Raw genomic sequence first — 11,239 nt, forward strand, 5'->3', positions numbered from 1 at the left:
TCCATCGTGGAGGTGATCAGCCGACGGAACGGTCAGTCAGTCACAGAGGACGTCTGTTAGAATAAAGACACGAACACGTCCGTCTGTCCGTCAGCTGTGGTTCCTCCTGAAGACGTCACTCTTTAAAACACGCAAATCTGTAGTTTCCTCAGGGATTCACTCTGGTTTCTATCAGGCAAACGGGAGGAAATAGGGACTTTGTTTGGGACTATTTTCAGCGGCGGATGAATCCATATTCTCTAGTGAGTGTTTTTATGTCAGAATAAATTGAAGTAAAATGATGGCGATGAACAGCAAGGCTTATTGATATGGTTTTACATATTTAAATAATAGTTTTCAGATATTTATTCTTCATATTATAATGATTATTTTGGGATATTTGGGATGTGTTTCACAAAACATTCTCACATAATTTCGGACATTTTTACATATTTTTATTACTTATTTTACTTGTGAAAAATATAATTCCAACAAAAAAAAAGAAAATGTGAAAAATGTTCAAGAAATGTGTAAAACATATCAGAAAGATGTCTGAAGATGATTTGTTAGAAATGTTAAAAGAAATATTGAAAAATATCCCAAAAACAATTGTAGGTCTTTGTAACAGGAAGAAGATCCGGCTTTAATAAACACAGAAACATAAAGAGTCATGCTGCACTCATCAGCTGGTCCACACATGTCTTTATAGATGAATCACATCTTCATCTCTTCATAGAAGACCAGATACAGATTCAAAACTAATCCTCCTGCTTCTAGAACCATCCCACACCTCCCTCCTGCTCCATCCATCCACATAATGACTGAGCTCCACCTCTAACCACCAGCTTGATAACCTCCCCCCTCCCTCCCTCCCTTCCTTCCCCCTCCCCCTCCCTGTCTTCCCCCTGTAGGGGGCACCCTCTCCCGGCACGCCTCCCTGCCCACCCAGCGCCAGCAGCAGCCTTCCAGAGCCCCCCTCACCTGCAGCCTAAGCTCCGCCCCTCAGACCGACGACTCCTACACCTTGTACGCCCCCCCCACCCACGTGGTGCTGCCGCTAGCCAACGGCCTCAACACCACAGGTACACACACACTCTCTCTCAGGTGATCCGGTGGCACCTGTGCAGATCAATATATTACTTTACGGTGTGTTTCTAACCGTAGCCTGATTCCAGCAGGAAGCGTCTTCAGCGATCCTCATGAACATCTTTCTCTCCTCGTCCTCAATCAAAGACCCAACAGAAGCCTTTTTTCTATCTAACCTTTGCCCCCCCCTCAGTCAGCCCCCCTGACAGAACGCAGTCCATCAGAGTCTTTGTGTCTGATAGGTTTGTCTCCGAGCCGCCTGTCTCAGTCCAGGTGTCCCTTCCAGGACATCTGGGTCCTCAGGGACTCGTGTCATGGTAAGAATTCAGCTTCTCCTCCTCCGGCTGCTCTGAAGCTGCATCGCTCAGCGCTCTGCATCCGGACCCGACACCCCGAGACCCTGACACCCTGCCACCCCGCCACCCCGAGAACCCGACACCCCGAGACCCGACACCCCGAGACCCTGACACCCCGACACCCCGCCACCCCGAGAACCCGACACCCCGAGACCCGACACCCCGAGACCCGACACCCCGAGACCTTGACACCCCGACACCCCGAGAACCCGACACCCCGAGACCCGACACCCCGAGACCCGACACCCCGAGACCCTGACACCCTGACACCCCGCCACCCCGAGAACCCGACACCCCGAGAACCCGACACCCCGCCACCCCGAGACCACGAGAACCCGCCACCCCGAGAACCCGACACTCCAAGACCCCGAGAACCCGACACCCCGACACCCCGAGACCCCGACACCCCGAGAACCCGACACCCCGAGACGGGACGACTGTCCACAACATGTGTTGTCTTATGACGCCTCATCACGCTTCACGTTATGCTGCTTCATGTTCCTTCACTTCTCTGCCGCTTCACATTATATCACTCCGCCTCATGTCTCAAAGTCATGAACACAAACCTCCTGAGGCATCTGAAGTCAGTACCGGTGTTGTCGGTGTTGTCGGTGTTGTCGGTGTGTCGGGTCAAAACACTCAGTTTGATTCACTGCTTCAGGCTGAATGTCCGGCTCTAATCTCTGATGTTGTCCTCACTGCTGCCACAGGGGGGCGCCACTGGTTCACCTCATCATTTAAACAATGTAAAGAGAGTTTCACTGAGGATCCTCTGATGACATATGTGTCATGGACATGTAGTCCCTTTAAAACCACTATATTATTGTGATATTCTCCTGTTCATATAATAATAATAAGACAAAGCAAGACAATAATAACAACAGAAGATCAGTGAGACAGTCAATACAATAATATACTAAGAAATAAATACAATTAAAACAGAAGAGTGATGACATCACAGAAAAGAATGTGTTTGAAGAAGTGATTTAAAAGAGACGACTCTGTGATATTCTGCTGTGACGCCGTGTGCTCACTGATGTTCTGACCTCCGTCCTGCAGCTGCTCCTCCACAGCTCAGCCTTTTAGACCACAAACCTGCATCCTGCCCGTCGGCACGTCGGCCATCTTTGAAGAGCATCTGCTGCTTCCTACTTCCCCCCCCTCCCCCATCCCTCCCCTCCCCCCCTCTGGACATCAGGACTTTACTGTTGTTGTGTTTTGTGGGTTTTTTGCAGCTGGAGACAGGAACAGCGTCGGCAGCACCGGCAGCGTCGGCAGCACCCGGAGCGCCGGCAGCGGTCAGAGCACCGAGAGCAACAGCACCCCCAACGGAGTCCAACACAACACCAGTCACAATGACATCGCCAGCACCAAGGTACACGAGTGACATCACACACACTGGGTCACCTGCGGAGTCGCTGGTTTAGACGGTCACATGTAGTCCAGACCGTCCCCTCCAGCATGTGACTGATATTTAAAATCATAAATGACTAATTTAATTAACTTTAATAGATTGAATCACAGACGTGGGCAGGGACTACTTAAAATCAGCTGACTCATAAAACATAATAATACTAAATCTGTAGTTATAAAGGGTCAAATATTGTTTTCCTGCACAGAATGAATCTTCTAGATGTTCTAGATGTCCAAGATGCTTTTAGCAGCTTGGATTTAGAATAACATCATTATTACAGTTCTAATACTTAGACGGCTTGTTTCTTTAGAATGTTTGTGTTTGTGTGCAGCCGGCGCCCTCTGCTGGTGACTCTGGGAACTCAGACTGCATCAAACAGCCTGATCATCCTGCAGGTACTTTTATATTTAAGTACTCCAAGATACAGTCCTGTGTTTACTCCAGTGTACTTTGTAGGATAATACTGAGTCATTGTATTGATACTATGGACATTATTCTTTCTTTGGAGAATCATTTTATATAATTACACTTCACCTTATCTCAAGTCGCTCTTCCAGGGTTTACCACTTCATTCTTAATTAATTGTGACTCACTTCTTTATTGATCAAAAGATCCTCAACATCACGTTTTAGATGATGGTGAAACACAATGCACCAGATGAATAACACAGATATTAATCTGTTTGAACTTTCCTCGTCATATCAGGCATCAAGTCTGAAACTCATTCTCATGGAGCGTTTAAGTGAAATAAAGAACTATTCCTTCTTGGGGGAACATCTATAATCAGATGTTTGTAAGATCTCGTTCCTCTGAAGTCCACCTGAGGTGTGGTGTGATGTTCTACAGGTGGGACTCCTCGGAGGCACACGGTGACGGTGCAGCGACCTGCAGAGCAGAGTTTCTCTCAGCAGTTTGTTCGTCCTCATCAGCTGCTGGAGGGGAAGGTAAAGAAACTGTCTTTTGTTTTAGTGATATATTGAAATTGGTGCTACATGACCAGAGAAAACAGGAAACAAGTGCTGTGGTATTCCCTTTAGCCTAAAAGGTAGAAACCCTACAATAACCAGAATGCACTGGGCTTGTTGGGCCCAGGGATCAACCTCCGGTTCTTTAAAGTGAAGTCAAAGCTTCATGTGTTGAAGCTGCATTCTCTCTAGTGACCACCAGGGGGCGACTCCTCTGGTTGTATAGAAGTCTATGAGAAAATGACTCTACTTCTCTCTTGATTTATTACCTCAGTAAACATTGTAAACATGAGTTTATGGTCTCAATCTCTAGTTTCAAGTCTTCTTCAATACAGCATGATGTTCATTTAGTACATTATGGTCCATTTAGAGTCAAACAGACCATAAAGCAGGGGATGCTTTAGGGCGGGGCTACACGGTGATTGACACCATCTCTACGTCACTCCTCCTCAGTCCAGATATGGTCACTTCAAAAAAAAACTAGAGGCTTCAAAACTGTACTTTGTGTCGCAGGATGCTGAGGCCATCTACCAGTGGCTCAGTGAGTTCCAGCTGGATCAGTATATTGGGAATTTCATCAATGCTGGTTACGACGTTCCCACCATCAGCAGGATGACTCCCGAGGTGAATGAAGACCAGTGTTGTTAAAGTAAACCCTGGATCTGGTTGTTTGTGGCGGTGTTTACATGATGATCTTTTTTTCCTGCAGGATCTGACTGCCATCGGAGTGACCAAACCAGGCCACCGCAAGAAGATCTCCATCGAGATCAACAACCTGAACATCCCCGAGTGGCTGCCTGAATACATCCCAGTAAGATGCCCCAACGCTTTTACTGCTAGACTTTCCAGACGTTGTGGCAACCGACTGATCTGAGATCTGTTGTTGTTCTTCTTCTTCCTCTTCACAGTCCGATCTGGGCGAGTGGCTCAGTGCCATCGGCCTCCCACAGTACCACAAGAAGCTCTCAGAGAACGGCTACGACTCCATGAGCATCGTCAAAGACCTCATGTGGGAGGATCTGCAGGAGATCGGCATCATCAAGCTGGGTGAGGACGCATTGTGTTCTGGCATGGGCGCGATATGACCGTTTGCAATGGATCATAAAACAAAAAAAGGTTTTGGGTCATGGATCGGATCAGCGGAGAAGATTTTTATTGTTTCGTTTTGTTACAACAGCTGGTCTACAAGGCTCTTTAAACCACCGTCCCTAAAATAGTTTAAATCGCTCTGACGTCAGTTAAAACCTTGTTGGTTAGCCGTTAGCGGTGCTGCTAACTAGCTCTCCTCCTGTTGATTTAAACACTGATTTGTGGTTCACTATGTAGAAACCATTAATGCCGATGTCCTGATTGCATATTTTACTGAATGTCGTGATGGTTAAACTGTGTAATTTATCTGCGGTTCACATGCATGACACCACTAGGCGGGACCAGTGTTTTTTTTACTTTGATGTGATGGTTGAATTTTCCTACCAGGCCACCAGAAGAAGCTGATGCTGGCGGTGAAGAAGCTGTGTGACATCCAGAGGGCGATCCTTCAGGCCGAATCAGGCCATGGCACGCTGCATCGCAAAGCCCCCAGAGCCCTCCACCTGGTCGCCATCGAGCCGCCTGACTCGGCAGGTGAGTGCTCTTCTCCTCACACCCCAAAGATGCTGACCTTCCAGGACAGCGAGCTGAGCGCCGAGCTGCAGACGGCCATGTGCAGCCACTACGGAGGCTGCGAGGAAGACTTGGCCATCAAGACCGCCGTGGGAATGTCCCAGAGCCAGGAGAGCATCGACGCACGGTCCAGAGGCTCCGGGCGCTCCCAGGAGCCTCCAACAGCTTCCATATCCCCGCACAGCTGGTCCCAGGAGAGCCTGGAAGGCAGCCCCGCCAAGGATAGGAACCTCCCAGAGGACTGGGACCAGAGGCCTCTGCAGCAGCAGCCGCTGGCCAAGCAGGTGCCTCTGGGCACGGCAACCGTGTTTAAGTACCCGACAATCCCAGCCAAGCCCAAACTGTGTGGCTCTCGAGGTCCGTCCCCTCATGGCTCCCCAGCGCTGAAGGGTTTCAGCTACCTGCATTCTCATTGTGGCTCCACGGACCTGAGCTCATCGCCCAGGTGCGAGAATCACAGCATGACCCTGATGCCGCCCAAGAAGCGTGCCCAGGGCGTGACCCGCTACGCCCTGTCGGATGGAGAGCCCGACGAGGACGACGAGGAGCCGGCGTATCATTGTGGAAACCTCTCGTCCTACGCCACCTTGACCCGCAAACCCGGGCGCAGCCAGCTGGCTCGATTACAGTCGAGTCCGGAGAAGAGCGGCAATGTGGGACGCAGTCAGTCCTTCGCAGTGCGCGCCCGGAAAAAAGGTCCCCCACCTCCTCCTCCCAAGAGACTGAGCTCAGTGAGCAGCACCACCAGCGGGGAGCTTAGCGACAGCAGCACAACGTCGTCTTTTGGCGGTGCGATAACAGACAGTCCAGTGAGCGTGAGGAGCATCGCAGCCTCTCTGGAAGGCAAGACTGAGGGGAAGAACTCCCCAGGACCTAAACCAGTCCGAGTCCAGCACGAGCCGCCACCTTCCCCCTCCCTCAACCCTGCAGGACAGGAGCCCAGAGATGCTGTCACGGTGAGGAGGAGGGTGCAGAGCGAATGTATTCCCACCCACACCGGCAGCAGCAGCACCGAGCCAGAACGAGGGGTAAAGTCCGAATCTGAGGAAGAAGAATCAAAAGGTCGCGGACTGGAGGGCTCATCATCCTCTCAGAACGGCTCCAGCGAGTGCATCCCCTTCGCCGAGGAGGGCAACTTGACTATCAAACAGAGGCCGAAAGCTCCGGGGCCACCCAGGGCTGAGGCGGTGCTGGAGCCTCCAGAGAAACAAGCCGCCAAGAGCCAGGAGGAGGTGCCCGAGTTTAACCTGAAGGAGTCGGACACAGTGAAGCGCCGTCACAAACCCAGAGACAAGGAGCAGGGAGGAAGCTCCCCCTGCAGAGAGGGAGCGGGGGAAGAGTCCGGCAGTAGCAGGCCTCCATCCCTGAGCCGGGATGAGGTCAGTCTGAGGATCAGTGAGGTCGGTCTGGAGAGGCCGGCCAGTCAGGCAACGGGATCCCCCATCAAACCTCCACTCTCCCCAAAACCTGCCGTCGCCCCAAAACCAGTCCGTCACAGTCTGCTGACAGCACAAGGTAAGATGCTCGCTGTACAGTGTTGAGTGTCTCCATCTCACCTGAGCCAAAGACAAACTGTACAGTATCAAACGTCCAAGTCTGTAAAACTTTAGTTACCTTTGTAACCAGAGCAGATTTAAATCATTAAATGTTTAAATCATGACGGGGTCTTCAGTGAACAACATGAACCATATCTGGAGGTGATTTGATTTCTGAAATGTCAAGGACTTATTGCCCTTGACTGAGATTTCCTGGTTTTGACTTGTACTTGTTGGTCTTGACTTGTACTTGTTGGTCTTGACTTGGACTTGTTGGTCTTGATTTAGGACTTGTTGGTCTTGACTTGGGACTTGGTATTGGTATCTCACCTGCAGTTGTCTCCCCAGCAGCTGGCCTCTCCTGTCCATCGGTGACCATCAGTGTGGTTCAAAGTGTGGCCTTCACCTCTCCGTCCTCTCCCGTTTACGGGCCCCGAGCTCCGTCTCCTCAGGCCCCTCAGAGTCCCTTTCTGACAGCAGCGAGGCCCCAGGTCTGCGTGGTGGGTCCGGGTAGCGTTCCCGAGTCGCCCTGTGGGACCGAGGTGGTTCAGCAGAGACTGGATCAGACCAGCACGTCTCTGGAAGCGGCTCTGAAGGCTGTGGAGAGAAAACTGGAGGACAACTCAGACGGGTAAGATGGAGTCATTTCAGAATACACCAGTAAATATTGTGAGTTGTAATGAACTCCGCCTCCTCTAGGGAGCGGTAGCAGGAAAATTTACCATCTGCCACCTTTTTATGTGGATCTCCAGTCAGTGTTGATGGTAGATGTAGTCGACTGAAGCGATAACTTCCTCAGAGCTGCTTTATTGACCCAGAAAGATGAGTTTTGAAGCCTCGAGTTCGGCGGCTTTGCTGTCGCCATCTTGACTTTTTTGCAACCAGTGAACAGGAAGTGACCATATATGGACTGAGGAGGAGTGATGTAGAGACGCCGTATACGTCTCTGGTAGAGACCTGTCAATCACAGTAGCCCTGCCCTAAAGCATCCCCTGCTTTATGGTCTGTGTGACTCTAAATGGACCATAATGTACTAAATGAACATCATGCTGTATTGAAGAAGACTTGAAACTAGAGATTGAGACCATAAACTCATGTTTACAATGTTTACTGAGGTAATAAATCAAGAGAGAAGTAGAGTCATTTTCTCATAGACTTCTATACAACCAGAGGAGTCGCCCCCTGCTGGACACTAGAGAGAATGCAGGTTTAAGGTTGCAGCTCTGAACTCTCTCTGAGTCTATCCAGCAGCACTGGACTACAGGGAACTGCAATGGACTACATTTACCATCAACTCTGACTGGAGATCCACATAAAGACGTGTTGACTTTCATCTTTTAACATTAATTGTTTGTCCTGTTTTCTTTTCCGTCCAGTGGATCCAACACAGTGAAGTCCGCCGGCACGATTCTGGACGACATCGGCAACATGTTTGACGACCTCGCCGACCAGCTGGACGCCATGTTGGAGTGAAGACAAACGTTCTCCCTCAAACTCAGGAAGAGTAACAAGAGGAGAAGAAGACGCTTCTACACCAGCACTGAAGTCTCTGCTTCAAGGTTTCAAGTCCAGCTGGAAACTTTTTGTGTCATCGTTGTTTTATTGAAACCAAACTAAAGTTGGACCAGAAACATTATTCCGATTATTGTTAAACTCTAATATTGTTACATGAAGTTTATCTTTATGACGCGAGAGAGAGCCGAATTCCTGACGTCAGTTTTAAGACCTGTAGAAGTACACATCGGAGGTACTTGTACATTTTCTTCTACTTTATACTCCTACTAGACTACTACTATCTGAGAGCTAGATATTGTACTTTGTACTCTACTACATCTCAGAGGTACATGTAGTACTTTTTACTGATATTTTTACATGTTCAGATTATTAATCCACTAATAAATGATGATATAATATTATAGATTATATAAAAGCTCCTCCTTTAAAGTGACGAACACGTTAATGCATCAATAATAATAATATATATAATATTCTGCATGAGTACTTTTACTTTTTGTACTTACAGTATATTTGTATGCTGATACTTTTGTGCTTTTTATTGAAGTAAAATTGTAAATGCAGGATTTTTACTTCACAACAAATAAAATATTTAAACAAAATAAAATGTACAAACATAAGGAAGCAAAAACAGATCAAACAGACATCTCATCTTTATTACCATAAATATTTAAATGATCTGTGATCGGATCAGAACTTCGGCTCTCTATCCGACGCGTCTGAACATTTGACCTTTGACCTTTTATAATATTTAAAGATCTGTTTCATACCAGTGATCTTTGTGTAGTTGTGTGTGTGTCCATGGTGTCATGTGACACGTCAGTGATGTACAAACTATTTTTTGATACTCATTTTAGCCAAATTAGTATTTAAATTAGAGTAATCTAAATATGTATATTGTACACTCGAGGAGCAGATGTTCAACCAAAGTCTTTGTACAGATTCACCCCAAAATATTTTCAAAATCCTGTAAAAAACAAAAAAATCCTGTTTGAGATGTTTATGAAATGTTATTCTGTCAGCATGATACACATCTGTGTGTGTGTGTGTGTGTGTGAGAGTGTGTGTGTGTGTGAATGTGTGTGTGTCTGTCGTTCTATTGCATTATTTGTTTAACCATTAAATATCTACAATGTTACACTACTCATGTGCTTGTTATTGACCAATAATCTCGTACATTTATTATATATATATATATATATATATATATAGTACTTCATATGCATAAAATAAATATATATTTACAAGTATATAATATTATATGTATTTATAATATATATATTTATATACATTGTATCATGTAAAAATATACAGAAAAATAATTTATATGCAAAATATATGTATATAAATGATATTATATTTATTTATAATTTATATACATTATATAACATAAAAATAAATAAATTTAAATCGAGGAGGGAGGAGAGATGTCAGAGGAGCCATGATCGAGGAACCACGAGAACAGACTTTTAACGGTGTTTTAACTGCCGACACGCCCCCTCATTGTTCATCAGTTATGTGATTGGACGCTGCAGCCGATCAGACTGACTGACTGAGTTTAACACCAGAGTGAAGACGGATCACAGAATAAACTCTAGTTTATATTTGATTAGGTTTTTGATTCAACATCTGGTTTAAATAAATGTTCATTGTAGACTGAACAACAAAAGGACCTAAAACATATACAGTATATAGAGAGAGAAAGATCCAAACAGCCCAGACAACAAAGTAAAAACACAAATAAGCAACAGTAAATCATTTTTTTTCATAATATTTTCCCAGATTTCTAAAGAAGGGCATTTTGTAATAAATTAAATATGAAGTAAAAATTCGTATTTATTCTTATATAAAAATAAGAAATCAGGAAGGGGGCAAACACTTTTTCACACAACTGTATATACATACACATGTATATATATACATGTATATATATACATGTATATATATATACACACATGCACATAGACAAAGATAACACAAGTAAACACAAAATGCAGTTTTTAAATGGTTTTTATTATTAAGGGGGAAAACAAATCCAAACCTACACGAACATTCTCCTTCAGGATTTTTTGGTAGACAGCAGAATTCATGGTTCCATTTACCACAGCAAGTCTTCCAGGTCCTGAATCAGCAAAACAGCCCCAGACCATCACACTACCACCACCATATTTTACTGTTGGTATGATGTTCCTTTTCTGAAATGCCGTGTTACTGTTACGCCAGATGTAATGGGACATACACCTTCCAAAAAGTTCAACTTTTGTCTCGTCAGTCCACAGAGTATTTTCCCAAAAGTCTTGGGGATCATCAAGATGTTTTCTGGCAAAACTGAGACGAGCCTTTATGTTCTTTTTGCTCAGCAGTGGTTTTCGTCTTGGAACTCTGCCATGCAGGCCATTTTTGCCCAGTCTCTTTCTTATGGTGGAGTTATGAACACTGACCTTAATTGAGGCAAGTGAGGCCTGCAGTTCTTTGGATGTTGTTCTGGGGTCTTTTGTGACCTCTTGGATGAGTCGTCGCTGCGCTCTTGGGGTAATTTTGGTCGGCCGGCCACTCCTGGGAAGGTTCACCACTGTTCCATGTTTTCGCCATTTGTGGATAATGGCTCTCACTGTGGTTCGCTGGAGTCCCAAAGCTTTAGAAATGGCTTTGTAACCTTTTCCAGACTGATAGATCTCAATTACTTTGTTTCTCATTTGTTCCTGAATTTCTTTGGATCGCAGCATG

At 46.1% G+C, this 11,239-nt stretch overlaps 1 protein-coding gene across 1 annotated transcript; it reads left to right on the forward strand.

Annotated features, from left to right (window-relative positions):
• Positions 1-3: 3 nt before the first annotated feature.
• LOC116377595 (caskin-2-like) lies at positions 4-9,026 on the forward strand (the record flags this gene model as incomplete). Its single annotated transcript, XM_031839261.1, has 12 exons — positions 4-31; positions 891-1,061; positions 1,308-1,382; positions 2,657-2,796; positions 3,167-3,230; positions 3,682-3,779; positions 4,314-4,424; positions 4,510-4,611; positions 4,709-4,847; positions 5,277-6,977; positions 7,349-7,628; positions 8,374-9,026. Coding segments are annotated over 12 exons (3,006 nt in total), but the record flags the coding sequence as incomplete, so codon positions are not given.
• Positions 9,027-11,239: the final 2,213 nt, after the last annotated feature.

Source organism: Anarrhichthys ocellatus, unplaced genomic scaffold, assembly GCF_004355925.1.
Source record: "Anarrhichthys ocellatus isolate YVR2014 unplaced genomic scaffold, GSC_Weel_1.0 scaffold1438, whole genome shotgun sequence".
Lineage (NCBI taxonomy): Eukaryota > Metazoa > Chordata > Actinopteri > Perciformes > Anarhichadidae > Anarrhichthys > Anarrhichthys ocellatus.